The sequence below is a fragment of the Solanum tuberosum genome, unplaced genomic scaffold (assembly GCF_000226075.1).
Source record: "Solanum tuberosum cultivar DM 1-3 516 R44 unplaced genomic scaffold, SolTub_3.0 scf00522, whole genome shotgun sequence".
In the NCBI taxonomy this organism is placed as follows: Eukaryota; Viridiplantae; Streptophyta; class Magnoliopsida; order Solanales; family Solanaceae; genus Solanum; species Solanum tuberosum.
The window spans coordinates 94696-110279 of record NW_006239440.1 but is presented as its reverse complement, the minus strand read 5'-3'; the positions used below and the strand labels follow the sequence as shown (position 1 = coordinate 110279).

General features: G+C 35.2%; 1 protein-coding gene across 8 annotated transcripts; it reads left to right on the top strand.

The window, feature by feature from the left end:
- The first annotated feature begins 5441 nt into the window (after nt 1–5441).
- On the top strand, nt 5442–14454 carry LOC102605725 (protein FAR-RED IMPAIRED RESPONSE 1). Of its 8 annotated transcripts, none has more exons than XM_006364869.2 (13): nt 5442–5820; nt 6738–6862; nt 6978–9195; nt 9286–9342; nt 9561–9629; nt 9759–9821; nt 9910–9978; nt 10064–10108; nt 10187–10292; nt 11350–11473; nt 13579–13672; nt 13823–13906; nt 13988–14454. In XM_006364869.2, exons 3-9 carry the CDS (start codon nt 7075–7077, stop codon nt 10235–10237), a joined length of 2475 nt encoding a protein of 824 aa, XP_006364931.1. In that variant the 5' UTR covers nt 5442–5820; nt 6738–6862; nt 6978–7074; the 3' UTR covers nt 10238–10292; nt 11350–11473; nt 13579–13672; nt 13823–13906; nt 13988–14454. The 8 variants fall into 8 exon arrangements, with proteins under 8 accessions (XP_006364931.1, XP_006364929.1, XP_006364928.1 ...); XM_006364867.2 differs by having other exon boundaries at nt 9753–9821; nt 14068–14454; XM_006364866.2 differs by having other exon boundaries at nt 9753–9821; nt 14022–14454.
- The last annotated feature ends 1130 nt before the right edge of the window (nt 14455–15584 follow it).

The window sequence follows — 15584 nt, the reverse complement described above, 5'->3', positions numbered from 1 at the left end:
CTACAAGTCATAACTCATCATGTATACTTTGATCTCAATCAATTCATATCTATATTTTTTACTCTTAAGCAATCTACAATGCATATCATCAATCCTAGAAGAATACATCTAATTCCTCAATTTTCCCTTTCATGACATAAAATCCACTTACGTCAATTTCATCTTTCTAGACATGGGTACATGTAATTTCATCCTAAAAACATGAAATTCTATCAATTCAACCATAAACAATCATAATCCACTCAATTGGATCAAAACTCATAACATTAAGAAACCCTAACTAGAATTGGGGAATTCTTCTTCTAAATTGGGGAAATCATGAGGGCTACATGGATGGAAGGATTCCATGGATGAAAAGCTATCATACCTTAATCACAAAGCGCACAAATTCTTGAGGAATGGAGACTTGAACTTGACCCTAGCTTCAACTCTTCCTTCTTCTTCAACTTCTAGAGAGAGAATTATTTTGGAGGGGAACCCTATTCTTTTGGTGAGTTTGAGAGAATGATTTAGAATGAGTGAATTTAGGGGTTAAAATAACTTATATAGGGGTCCTAGACTTAGGTAAAATGACCTCACTTTGATTTAATTAAAATTGAAAAAGACCCATGTGCCTCTTAAATAATTGTCGAACAGTGACCCACGAGACCCCACTGACGGACCATGGTTAGGATGATGGACCGTCTTACACGGACGTCGATAGTTGTCACGGACTTGTCTGTTGGGCCATTGAACCACGGGCCGTAACCACAGACCGTGGTTTGACCAACGGTCCGTTGGTCAGGTCGTGGTTCTGGCCTTCCTGGACTGTTTTAGGGAGTCCATTCATGGACCGCTCCTATGGTCTGTGGTCCCATCCACGGGCCGTGGGTGGCCCTCGTGGGTTGGCACCTGCAACTCACCAAGAGTGCTATTTACCCTTTTTTCGGATACGGGATGTTACATAGTAAGCCAGTATTATATATCTCAATGCGTTTTCTCAAGCACCCTTTTCGTCATGAACCCCAACCAATCAACACACAATTTTATAAGTATCATAGTACAAAAGAAAAGTAAATGTATAAATTATACTAGGCTAACCTATCATAACTATCAACACCCATCAATAAATTATATCCACCACGATATAAGTATCTAATCAATATAAATTATATGCATACTTATCAGAATTACAACAAGTCAATAAAATCATGAAAATCATATCCATCACGACGTTGCAAGTTGCAACTGCATAATCTCTGCATCTGGCTAGGAATCTCATATCCCTTGATAATTGTATGTTTCTCTTTCATCTGTACACATATGCTAAAGGGTCTTAATCTTGTTTATCTAGTCATGACCTGTAGGGGATTCTAGGTCTCCATGTACCATATTGGTGCGGTATCCAATCCAACCACGCATATAACTGCTTGTTCATAAGCTCATATCGGACTCAAGCCCGCCCCACATCATCTGAATAGTAAATATATTCTCATTGTATCCACATATTTTCAATATGCTAATCTCTCTAGTTACCTCTTAGGAAAATACGGGCATAGGATAATCACAAGTTCATCTCCTAACATCATTCAAGTAGATTGTTCCAATAATTTATATGCTTATTCATAAAAAGCATATTTAATTCAATCATAAACCAACACCAACTATGTATGATGACCAATCAACATGCAATGCAACTCAAATTACATAGCAGCAACTAAGAAAATAATAACTCCAAGTAAATCGCAATTTAATTCATGACACTCACTCAAGTAAATGATTCAATAATTGCTTCAAGGCTAACCAATATCTTACTTGTTTTATGAACCATATAATTATAAATACCTCTTTAACTTCATTTTACGGAACATCTTCCACCTTTACTTAACACATTATAAAAGTTTTAGTTTACTATACTCTTATTTTTATCTACTAAAGTATCAAGATCATTAAACAATCTTTCATTATCATCACTATTATCAAGTACTTCATTACTATCACTATCACCAAAATCAATACAAATATACTCTTTTCTATTAATTTCGCAACTGATTCTAGTCTTTAAAATACTATGTAATTTCTAAATATCTCATTCAATGTTACCATTCTAAAGTTAAATCATAAAGTCAGAAACACATGAAGATTGCAACAAGTTATATATTTAACTTATAGTATTTTTAAGGTCGACACCCAAATTTTTATGATCGGGCGCCTAAATATGTTATCCATTCCATCTCTACGACATAGAACATGTCACTAACTAAGTATAAGAGATGAGTAAAGCATAACCTACCTTAAAGATGAGTAGTTTTCACAATTCCCATGCAACTTTGCTTCCGTTTGGTGGCGTAGTGGCTTGCTGAAGAATTCAGAAAAACACTTTGGATAGACTTGAAAGGAATATTCTTCTCTCCATTCTTTCTTGAACTCTTTTCTCTCAAAATAAACCTCAAGATGTTTTTAGAAAGATTCTCAAAGAAAATAGAATAGAACCATTGAAAGACACGCACGAAAATAAAATAGGAATTTTCTTTAACGGTCTTCTCTATAGCAACTCAAGAAAACTCTAGTCATTGATATGAAATAAATCCCTTATGAATTTTTTAAATTTTTTTTTTTTTGAATGGCTGGCTGAATTATGAAATTTATATCATGGGAGATTTTATCTGACCTAAGATCAAATTCCCATTTTTCCAAAAAAATAATAATTTAATATGACAAACCATAAAAAGAAAAAAATAATTAAAATTCATAGTATAAAAAAGTAGCAAAACGTGCACATTATCGTCTCTGTGTAAGTGTGCATTTTATTTTCTAAAAAGATATAATTTTTTTTGATTAAATTGCATAATTTGTCTTTTTAAAAATAAATAATTTGTTATGTTCAAAATAATTATTTTACATTGTTGAAGCTAAGAAACTCAAATATATAATTACTAATAAATGTCAATATCAAATTGTAGCATAATTAAGCCAATTAATTCAATTCAATTTTGGTTTTAAATCCAATTTGAGTATAGTTGTAATCACTTGGCCGTCTATTAAGTCCAATTCTAACCACATTTTTTTAAAATTCCCACATGGTGTTTGACGCCCATTTTGGTATCCGACGAAATTTAAATTTGCATCGAAAAGTCTCACATTAGAGATAAAACTCTTTCTAACAAAGACTACTTCATATCCAAAAGAACTTAAAATCGAGATTTCTAATTAAGTAGGCGTTTGACCATGCGATACCATATCATGATATGAAATCGTGAGATGAAATTAACGTTTGGACATGCAATTTCATGTTGATTCCATCTCATTATTTCATATCATAAGATGGAATTCCATATTCTCCAAAAATCATGATATGGGAATTCCATATCATAATTTGGGATTTTTAAATATAAAAATTGACCCACAAGTTTATATTTTGTTAAGCATCACATTTATATCTACTAACCATTTATTTCATATGTAAATCAAATTTATAATCACATCATTATTTTTAAAATTTTATTATTCTCACCAACATAAAATTTATTATTACTTTAAATTTGGTGAATACAAATGATAAAGTAGAAATTGATTTGGTGAATATAAATAAGAACGGAGGGAGTAATACTTTTTTGATTTTTCATAATTAAAAAAACGTCTCTTTCGGCTACATATGAAAATGTTTGAAGCAATTTAATATGAAAAAAAAAGAGACAAAATTGGTGATGTATGTTTGATAATCACTACTTCTAATATGTTTCGAAATTCATCCCTCTTTTTCCTATATTTGACTAGTAGGGCTAATGAACGACCCTTTGATCTATGTCGTGTTCAACCAGGTCTGATTAGAAGTTGCAAAATGAGTGGAGCGAGGGGCTTTAGAGGGAAAAAGGGGGGGGGGCGACAGGGCTAATGAACGACCCTTTGATCTATGTCGTGTTCAACCAGGTCTGATTAGAAGTTGCAAAATGAGTGGAGCGAGGGGCTTTAGAGGGAAAAAGGGGGGGGGGCGACCTTTAATTGAAGTAGGGGCGGAGCTCCTCTCCTTACAGTCAAGTGGCTTTCACTCTTCGATTTTTAACACGAAATTAATGCACTGAAAATGTATAATTGCACACAAGTGAAACAAAGCATGAATCATTATGATAATGACACACAAGTGAAAATTGTCATAGTTTGTGCAGTGTTACATAATTATTTGCGAGAATACCAAATGAGTGATGAAATATTTATGGTCTATGAGCATGAAAATTATAGGTTGCGGATGATATTGACCAACAAATGGCTCAAAGTAACAATGTTGGTTTCGTCTTCTCGGTCATATGATCGAGAAATGCAAGTTCAATGTGAGGAGATTATCCGTACCATGTGGGAAGATTATATTAAAGACTAGTATACTATAATTTATGTTCAATTTTTTTTACTAAATTAAAGTTTGATCAATTAAAATTAGATGAAATAGTTACTTAAGTGGAGAAAAAATAGCTTTGTAATAATTTATTATGCGATTTTATAACTTTTTATTTATTTGATAAGATTGAATAAATAATTAGGGTTATTTTAATAGTTTTACAACTTATGAGATTCTTATGTTTATGAGAAAATATATAACACAAAAATTTCGTATCGCATGTCCAAACAAAACTTCAATTTCATCTTATGATTTCATATTATGATATCATATTATGATATCCTATCATGATTTCATATCGCATAACCAAACGGACCGTAATAATAAAGTAATACTTACCACCCTTCTCTTACTAACCCAAATTTGCTTTAACTAGGGATGATAATGGGGCTGTGTAGAGCGGGGACGGTGTGGGTTGAGCTTAACCCGCAAAATTTTTAATCATCCCCACCCCGCATAACAACTCTTTTCATTTTCAACCCGCCCTACCCCACCCTGCATAGACCTGCTCAGCATGAACCCGCCCTGCATAATTTTTTTAATATTTTTTTTCTAGTTATGTTTGATACTAAAAATAAATTCATTTTGTCATTAAGTTGTATTAATTTAATAGGATAGTGACTTAAAATTTTATTTTTTAGAGGTCAATTGAGAAACATGTAAGAAATTGTATTATTTTTTATTGAACCATTTTCATTTATTATCTTGAATATTTAGTAGCTTTAATGAAATTATCTTAATAAATAATGTTCTATCACTTTTATAACATGTAAAAAATTAAAATTAAGTTTGAACCCAATAAAATCACATATACACACAACCCGTCCCGCTCCACATTAATTTTTAAAAAACCCACTTAAACCCGATCCGCATCCGACCCGCCCCACAAAACCTTAAACCCGCCCCCGCCCTGCATTAATTTTAAAAAATCCTACTTCAACCGCCCACATCCCACCCGCCCCACACAACCTTAAAACTGCCCCGCCCCACATAGCCTTAAACCCACCCCGCCCCGCCCCATTGCCATCCCTAGCTTTAACCCAACCCAATTTCCAACTCTTTCAGCAAAAATACATACACTCATATATATACGTACCACCCCCGCACCCTGTCTCTTCTTCTTTCCCACGCTTGAACCAGAAATCCTAACCCTAATCGACTCTCATCCAAGCCAGTACAATCCCACACGGAATTCGTACCAAGAACCTTCTCGAACCGAGCCAGGTTTTACCATTTCGTTCTTCATCTCGTCCTTTCCCCCCAAATCAGAATTTCATTCCAAATCCGAGTTCAATTCGTACATTACTCAAATTTTCATCAGAAATCCCCCCTCGATTTCCCCCCAAATCCCTCAAAAATCCTAAAATCTCTCTCGAAATATTGGAATTCAAAAGTTTCTTTTGCGGCGAAGCTCATCGTTTCGAGGTCGTTGTTCCGGTGTCGCTGAGGTATACTTGTTTATTAGTTCTACTTTTGTTTTAGCTTTAGTCTACTATTTAGCAGTTGATTTAGCTCAATGTTTATCTGCTTATTCAAATGTTAGCTTTCCATTCTTACTTCTGTTTGTTTTTATTTGAATTTGATCTGGATATGTGTATGTGAAGTGGTGATATGCTACTCTGAATCAGTTTCATGATTTTGATGTAGCCTAATCTTGTTCAGAAAAGCATAGTTTAATTTCTGCTTATAAATCATGCTTTTATTGTAGTTACTATGGCTCAAATGCTGTCGTTTGCCTATTTAGAATTTAACATCTCATCCTTTCAGTTTGATGTCCTGTTCATTTTAGATTCATAGTCACATCGGTTGAAATCCTATCAGTTCACTATGTTTTTGATGTAGTTGTGATTTTTTATTTTTTTGGCATGTTCATTCAAATCTCAGTTGGATTGGAATAATTTCGTTAGCTATTTGTATTTAAGTATCTATACTGAGCCTAATTTATCATTCTTGATCTGAGTGTTTCCTCCTTTGTTGCTCTAAAATTCCTAAATTTACTAGTCCATTTTAATACCTTTAAGAAATGATAGCCTTCTTTTAGGCATCATCATCACTTGATAAGTTTTCTGAGTTGGCTTGAATTCTTTCAGTTACTATCCCATTTGGATTAATTGTTATTTTTAAGAATGAAATCATGGTTTTTTTCTAGCTGGGCTGCTTGAAAGCTGCTTTTTTGAGAGAAATGAATCCACTAAAGAAAACTATTCAACACATTGCAGTTTATTATTATTATTTTACTCCACTTCATGTGATATCCATTTGGAATTCAAAATGTACTGGCTTAAGCATAGTTAAAAGGCATCTCTTATTTTGTACGATATTGCAGACAAATTTTTGTATATTATAACTCATTTGCTTATTGTAGGAATAAAGTAGAAACATTTCTCTTAGTGGGTGCTAGACTTGAGTTTCAACTTGCTGCTGAACTGTGGATTGTAAACAGGGTTCAGGTCAACTTTAGTCTGTTGATTTTTAAGTTTCTTCACGAAGGTGAGTTAGATTACTTGAAACTTTTGCGTACTTTAAATTGTTTAATGTTTAGTGCAGATCTATCAACAAGAAAAAGTAACTTTTTAGTACTGACTTGGCATTTTCTTCTCTCCAGCTTTTGCTGGAGAAGATTGATTTCTCATGGAAATAACTCTTGAAGAACTTTTCACACAACATGATTAAGCAAAAAGAACTGAAATGTTGTCCAAAAAATGGTTGATCATGGCGATGTTGTGCAAAGTAGTGTTCAATTGATTGGTGATATGGTTGATGCTGTAGATAAGTCATGTCACAGTAGGGATGGCGGAGTTTCTCGTTCTCCAAAGAGAAGTATTACTGGAGTTGAAGAACATGCAGATTTTGAGCCACATGATGGGATAGAATTTGAGTCCCATGAGGCTGCGTATGCATTTTACCAAGAGTATGCCAAGTCCATGGGATTCACAACCTCAATTAAGAACAGCCGTCGCTCCAAGAAATCAAAAGAATTTATCGATGCTAAATTTGCATGTTCTAGATATGGCACGACTCCAGAATCAGATACTGGCAGTAGTAGGCGTCCTAGTGTCAAAAAGACTGATTGCAAAGCAAGCATGCATGTTAAGAGAAAGTGTGATGGAAAATGGTATATCCATGAGTTTATAAAAGATCATAATCATGAGCTTTTACCAGCCTTGGCTTATCATTTCCGAATCCACAGGAATGTTAAACTTGCAGAGAAAAATAACATTGATATTCTTAATGCTGTTAGTGAACGAACAAGAAAGATGTATGTTGAGATGTCTAGACAATGTGGTGGAAGTCAAGAAGTTGGCTTGCTGACTAATGATTTAAATTACCAGTTTGACAAAGGTCGGTGCTTGTCATTAGAAGAGGGAGATGCTCAAGTTATGCTCGAGTATTTCATGCATATCCAGAAAGAAAATCCATATTTCTTTTATGCAATTGATCTCAATGAAGATCAACGCTTAAGGAACTTATTCTGGATTGATGCCAAAAGTAGGAAAGACTATGTCAGCTTTAGTGATGTGGTTTTTTTTGATACCAGCTATATGAAAAGCAATGAGAAGATGCCGTTTGCTCTTTTAATTGGGGTAAACCATCATTGTCAACCTATGTTGCTTGGATGTGCACTTATAGCAGATGAGACCAAACCAACATTTGTGTGGTTAATGAAGACGTGGCTTAGAGCAGTGGGTGGGCAGGCTCCAAAAGTGATAATCACTGATCAAGATAAATCACTCAAATCCGCTCTTGAAGAAGTTTTCCCATGTTCAAGTCACTGCTTTGCGCTTTGGCATGTGCTTGAAAGAATCCCGGAAATACTTGCTCATGTAGTAAAGCAGCATGAGAATTTCATGCAAAAATTCAGCAAGTGTATATTTAAGTCGGTAACTGATGAACAATTTGATTTAAGATGGTGGAAGATGGTTAGCAGATTTGAACTGCAAGAGAATGAATGGATTCATACACTGTATGAGGACCGCAAAAAGTGGATTCCAGCTTACATGAGAGGCAGTTTTATGGCTGGAATGTCAACAGCTCAACGGTCGGAGAGTATAAGCTCCTTCTTTGACAAGTACATTCATAAGAAAATCAGTCTCAAAGAGTTTATGAGACAATATGGAATGATTCTGCAAAATCGATATGAAGAGGAAGCAATAGCAGACTTTGATACATTGCACAAACAACCAGCTTTGAAATCACCTTCACCGTGGGAAAAGCAGATGTCAGCAATTTATACACATACAATCTTTAAGAAATTTCAAGTTGAAGTATTGGGTGTAGTTGGGTGTCATCCAAAGAAGGAAGCTGAAAATGGGGAAAATGTAACTTTTAGAGTTGATGACTGCGAGAAAGATGAAAATTTTATGGTCACGTGGAATGAGGCAAGATCAGATGTTTCTTGTTCGTGCCTTCTATTTGAATACAATGGTTTCCTCTGTAGGCATGCAATGATTGTTCTTCAGATGTGTGGTCTTTCAATCATCCCATCCCAATATATTTTGAAGAGGTGGACCAAAGATGCAAAGAATATACAGTTAATGTTTGAGGGGACTGAAAGAATTCAAACCAGAGTACAAAGATACAATGATCTATGTAGAAGGGCAATTGAACTGGGTGAGGAGGGTTCTTTATCTGAGGAGAGTTACGGCATTGCCTTCCGTGCCCTAGATGAAGCTCTAAAGAACTGTGTGAATGTTAACAATAGAAGTTCTGCATTAACAGAATGTAGCAGCAGTGCTGTTGGACTTCGTGATCTTGAAGAAGATACTCAAGGGATTCATGCTACCAAAACAAGTAGGAAGAAAAATACAAACAAAAAACGGAAGGTTAGTTTTAGGATCATTGATTGTTTTTAGCATAACTTTTTATAATAATTTGGCTCCTTTGATGTGACCATTAACATAATGGTATCTCAGGTGCACTCTGAACCAGAAGCTGCAATCGTTGAAGCTCAAGACAGCTTACAACAAATGGTTTGTTTCTTAGCACTGTATTTATTATTTTGTTGCCTATAGCCAAGTCCATAAGAAATGCTTTCAGTATATGATAAATCCTTTCTACAAGCAGTGGTAGTTTTAAACCTTTCAGAAATGTTGGGACTTGCTACATGTCCTTTTTGTCCCTAGTGACTATATATTTGCTCGTGTGAGACTTTGGTGATATATTAATTTTATTACTTTGCTGGTTATAGGATAATCTTACTGTGGGTGGAATGACGTTGAATGGCTATTATGGTACACATCAGAATGTGCAGGGACTGGTAGGTTACAATCTCTAAATCACATTTCTGATTATTGCTTGATCTCACAAAAAGAGAATTAGTCTGTACAAAGAATTTTGTGATTTTCTATTGTTATGATCTCTAATTAGTGTTCACTGGTAGATACAGTTGAATTTGATGGAACCTCCCCATGATGGCTATTATGTTAACCAACAGAATATGCAAGGACTGGTATGTGATATGGGTCTATTAAGTTAGATTTTCTTTACAAATTAGATTAAGATCCATGTAAACGAAATTTCTTCTAATCATGCTGCAGGGACAACTCAATACAATTGCACCTGGCCATGATGGTTTTTTTGGGTCTCAACAAAGCATTCCAGGACTAGTATGTATGCCGCTACTTAACATTATTGGCTAGAAATTATGATTCAGAGCATGAATTTTTTTAAATGATTCTTTCATTTATATAGGGGCATTTGGATTTTAGGCAGCCGAGCTTCACATATGGTTTGCAGGTTTGTCCATTGTCTTCCAGTTTTGCACTTTGTAATTTACAGGATACGAATAACATCCAGCATCTTATGTCACTTCAGGATGAGCCTAGTCTAAGAGCTGCTCAGCTGCATGGAAACAATGCTAGATGATTGCTCATCAATTTTTTGTTTATGGATATCCAAGTGTTTCCTGCTTCTAGATTAGGTAATACTACACTGTTTTCCTTTCACTACAGCTTTTAAATTGCAGAACTGCGTAGGCTGCTTGGTCTCATGTTCCTTTTTTTTTTTGGTATTGTGCTTTCCAGTTTGATGTCTTCGACAGTGTAATACTGTTATTAGTGTACGGACAATTAAGTTGCTGCTTTGCTGGGTAGTTTAATTGAGTGATCAATATATATTTTTTGTTTACTCTTTTACTTTTATTATGATGGTATTCAAGTCAACCTATGCGCACCTCGATCAATCTACAAAGTGCCTGTTCTAGCATAGGTCCCAAGTAACTCTATTCGCCAAGGCTTCAACAAAAGAGGAGAAATCACTTGGCGGTTTTTTGCTTCCGTAATCATTATCTTTTGAAATTCTTTATTCAAGAAGAATACTGTCAAACAACCCATTGCCCCGTTGGAAGAAGCTAAGTGTGCCATGAGGAACTTAGCCTAAGAATTAGCTGATGGGTGTAGTTGCTTCTGCAGTGTTTTAGACGCATAAAAACCTTCTATATGTCAAAATCGCAGTTTGAAATTCGAGTATAGTTGCCTATATTGAAAAAGGTAAGAACAAAATAAAAGAGAGAAAGGGTCACTACACTTGCTTAGGAAATCTGATAATCTTGCCAATTGGCTGGATCTCAAAATTTGCAGACAATTACAAGAGATGGTGGATGACTTGTTGTACTCTTAAATAATCGAGTAATGAAGAACTAGGAGATTGGATTTTCTAACTTTAAAATTGTAGCAATCTAAATACGTTGTAGATGTTTTTGACAACTCCTTGTTTCTTTGTTAATAATGCGCTCTCAAAAAAAAAGGAAGAGAAAACCATTGAAATATAAATAAGAGACTAATTCTTTCAGATTCACAGATCACACTATTGTATTTGTCAAGGTTGCCTCTAATGCACTACACCGATTAAGGCATGCCAAACAGATTTTTCCCAAGTTTATAATGGATTCTATTCCACTTTAACTCGATTCTTTCGTTGCGTTGCTATCTCTTTAGTGTATATCCTGAAGTGGTGTCTTTGTATTTTGTTGGTTTCAGGGTTTTGTTACTGTAGTAAGTCATGCACTCATTTGTTCCAGCTATTTATGATGCAACAATATGCATCTCCAAAAGTTCACCTGCACCTACAATGCTGAAACTCTTCAAGGGGCAGCCTTCTGTGGTAAATAAAACTATCCATTAAGTTGGAACTCTGTTTCTCTTTTTCCTTCTCTGCCAATGGATATTTACAGAAAAAAAACTCCTGTTCCAATTTGCTTGGTACATTTGACTTGGCAGAAAGGTTAAATATGCCACAACGGTGTGGCTATAAGACTTTTGAAACTTGTGGTTTTAAACATGCCATAACATTTGTGTGGTTGTAAAAGTTTCTTGCTCTGGGTAAAATGGGAGTTTAAAGTTAATTATTTCTGGACATAGAAATTTGCGTTTCTTTTTGGATTGGGACTACTAAGGAAGTAGTAGTGCCAAACAAGTTGGGAAGGAGGGAGTAGATTTGATTATTATTTTTAGTGATGACTCTAATTTGATTCTTAATGACATAATTGCATCCTGTCAATGTGACTCAACAGCTGTTTTTGTAAGATCGTCCAGAGCCGAACCTAATAAGATTCTTAAGCTTGTTTGAGACTTTAAGATGGGCTTCAGTAAATGTACTTGAAGTGGAAGTCCTAGAGGAATCTTAATAGGGACAGTGAAGTGGATCTCTTGTGGATGAGAGTGGAAGTTCAGGTTAATGGCCAGTGCATTTTGAAAGAACTTCTTGCTTATGCTTGCCACAACTGATGTGTGATGTGTGATGTGTGATGTGGGAGTTCCAATGGATGCCAATGGAAAAAGAGGAGTTCGGCATATCCTATTGGTGAAATGGTCTGGTGGATCCTTGTACTTGTATGTGTTTGTATTTCAGACCCTTTTACTTAATCATTTGTCAACTGATCCCTTAAACTCAATTAAAATAAGACTTTTAAGCCCCTCCAACCATGTGTGTAGCTCAATCTCCCTTACATAAATGACATGTCATATCCACATCAGATATATTAATGTCATGTCATAATTATTTCATATATATTTTTAAATTATTATCCAAAATTGTTGCTCCATAAAAGAGATAAAAATAAGAAGTTTCCGATTTAAAAAATAAAATAAAAATCTTTCACCATTCATCCGCCTCCCTCAACTCACAACCACCATTAACGCCATCTCCATTCCCCTAATTCCTTTCTTCTTCGAAAAATGATAATGAATCTCAAAAACCACAAGTTGGGGGTTTCTTGATAGGTAGCATTTGACTAACTAACATGAATCAACAACGTTTTCTTAATGTTGGATTATGCAGATTTTTGAGTCTCAAAGAATAAGACCACGCACAGTCAAAACTCAAACCCAGAGTTCAACACTGAAAAAAAATTCTATTTACTCTCTTCTCAATTTCTCGTCATCATCCGTCACTTAAAGTAATAAATAACCACCATGGAAGATTCATAGCTATCAGAGCGAGATCTCTCAATTTCTGTTCATCGTCATCACTCAAATCACCAAATAACCACCATGTAAGATCCATAGCTACTGGAGCGAAATCGCCATTGAATGCTTTCTTGTTCAACATCCAAAACTTTCGGCACTGCTAAAACTTACCAAAACACCCAATTGAGATTTAAACCTTTGAGGTTCTACCTTCTCTGCCTAATTACTAGTTATGTGTGTAGGAGTAGGGTTTCTGATATTGTTGATGTCTTTGATGAAATGTCCAAAGCAGGTGTAGAACCAAATAAGGTTGTTTATGATACTTTAATTGATGGGTTTGCTGAAGCTAGTAAATTTGATAGTGGCTAGGGTTTTGGGGACGACAAGGGAAGGAGGGGTTGGGAACTTTATTTTTTTCTTTTTTTCTTTTTTTTTATTTAATATTTTCTAAAGCGAATTCAGTGCTCTCACTCGCCTTTAAAAATGTGATAGCACGCGCTGTAATGAGTTAGCAAAATAAATGCCACATAAGATCGGTCAATGGTCAGAAGGGTTTAAAAAGTCTCATTTTGATTGAGTTTAAGGGTTCAGTTGACAAAGATCAAGTAGAAGAGTCTAGAATACAAACTCATACAAGTATAAGGGTCCATCAGACCATTTCGCCTATCCTATTCATAGATGTTAATGAAGCCATAACATTAAGCCTTGTATCTTTGTGGTGCCTTGTAGCACTTAAAAATGTGTTGAGATAGTGGTTTATTTTCTTCTAGTGTTTAGTTGATTTTTTTTGCTTTTGTGTAGGTGGCATGTGTATCTCAAGCAGCATGAGATGAAGGATCTGCGTGAAAATGATGATGCCATAGCCCAATGGTGTAGAGATATCTATGTGGCCAAGGTTTGTCCTTGTTACGTATCCTTGCCAAAATTCTATCAATAAGAAAATTATCCTTGCCAAAATATTTTTTGTGGAATGATCCTTTCTTGTGCTTATTTGTGATGTCTAAAAAGCACTTTTGGTGTTGTCTTGTGACCTGCTTTCCACCAGTAAGTTATTGGACAAACATATTGCCGAAGACACTTTTGGAGAAGAAAAGTTGCAAGACAATGCCACCCAATCAAATCCCTTGTGGTAAGATACTTTCTGATTATGCCGGGGATATTTCAATTCCTTCCTTATATCAAACTATCTGTTGTCTCTCCTAAATAACAGGTAGTCGCATCTTGGGCATGCATTCTTATCTTAGAACCATAAAAATCTTACAAGCAACTGCCTTGTTGTCATCATGGAAGGGTGTTGCAATATCAGCTGCTCTCATAGCTGTTACAGTTCTCATGCAAATTTTGATTAATTTCTCGAAGTCAGAACGCTCTACAGCTGCCCAAGGTTGCATCAGGAAAGATAAAGAATATGAATCAGGCTTAGAGGAAATGGGCAGGAGGACAAAACACACTAATTATGATTTTCATCTGATATGGTAAATGAACCCTAAGGTTATAGCCTTGATCATGAGAATTGCAAAGATGTTTGTAATATGTAGTAAGCTGCGTGTCTATTTTAGACCCGTAATTATTTGGCCAAAGTGAACTAACTTGTGTTCATTTTTGTTTCTAAAGATGCAGATTCCATGTTTGGTCTAATTCATTAATTGTTACAGTTGTGTCTATGATGTTGGTAAACTGCATCTGTGTTGATGTCCTGGGGAAACTGAAATGACTTTTAGTAAGAGCAGTAAACAAATCATAAGTAGATGTTTTAAAGATTGGCATGAGTCAACATTTGATTCCTTGAGCGGTGAATGGGCTAAGGAGACAATTGAGTCTTGAATGAGAGTCGGTTGGTGTGTTAAAATTGTCCACACATCGCGTCGTTACACCAGATAGTATCAACTTCCCAAGGATAATTTCCATTGTTAGCTTAATAATTTAGGTTCTTCTTTGCAAGGATTTGTTGTTTGATCTGTTCTAGAGATCTAGATCCCTTTCTAATCTAGCTCAGCTTTCAATTGCTACCTTTATCTTTCTTCAATCTATTACACTGTTACCTTCTATCACTGAGAGAGTTGCAAGCAAACAGCGTATCAAAATTTATTAAGTTAATTACATTGAACACCACTATAATGTTTTTTTTTGTTACTGGATACACCCCATACATTTCATAATCAAATATGCCTCTTATCAAGGTGAGGATTCATGGTGTATATTATTTGTGGATGATATAGTTTTGATTGATGAAACTTGGCGGTTGGAGGTCGGAAAAGCATACGCTCGACTCTAAAGGGTTTAGATTGAGCAAGTCCAAGATTAAATACATGAAGTGCGAGTTCAACATCGTAACACATGTGACTAGTGTAGAAGTGAGGGTTGATACACATATTGCGTAAAAGAGAGTAAGTCTCAAATATCTTGGATCTATTATCCAAGAAAAATAAGAAGATTGACTAGGATGTCACTCACTTTATTGGTACATGGTGGATAGGGATGGCAATGGGGCGGGGAGGATGCGGGGTGGGGCGGGTTTAAGGCTATACGGGGTGGCGGGTTTAAGGTTGTGCAGGGTGGGTTTAAGTGGGGTTTTTTAAAACGGGGCAGGGCGGGTTGTGGGTATATGTGATTTTATGTGGGTTTAAATTTAATTTTAATTTTTTACATGTTATAAGAGTGATAGAGCATTGTTTATTAAGATAATTTCTTTAAAGCTACTAAAATATTCAAGATAGTAAATGAAAATGGTTCAAAAATAATAATTCAATTTCTTATATGTTTTCCAATTGACCTCTAAAAAATAAAATTTTAAGTCACTACCCTAT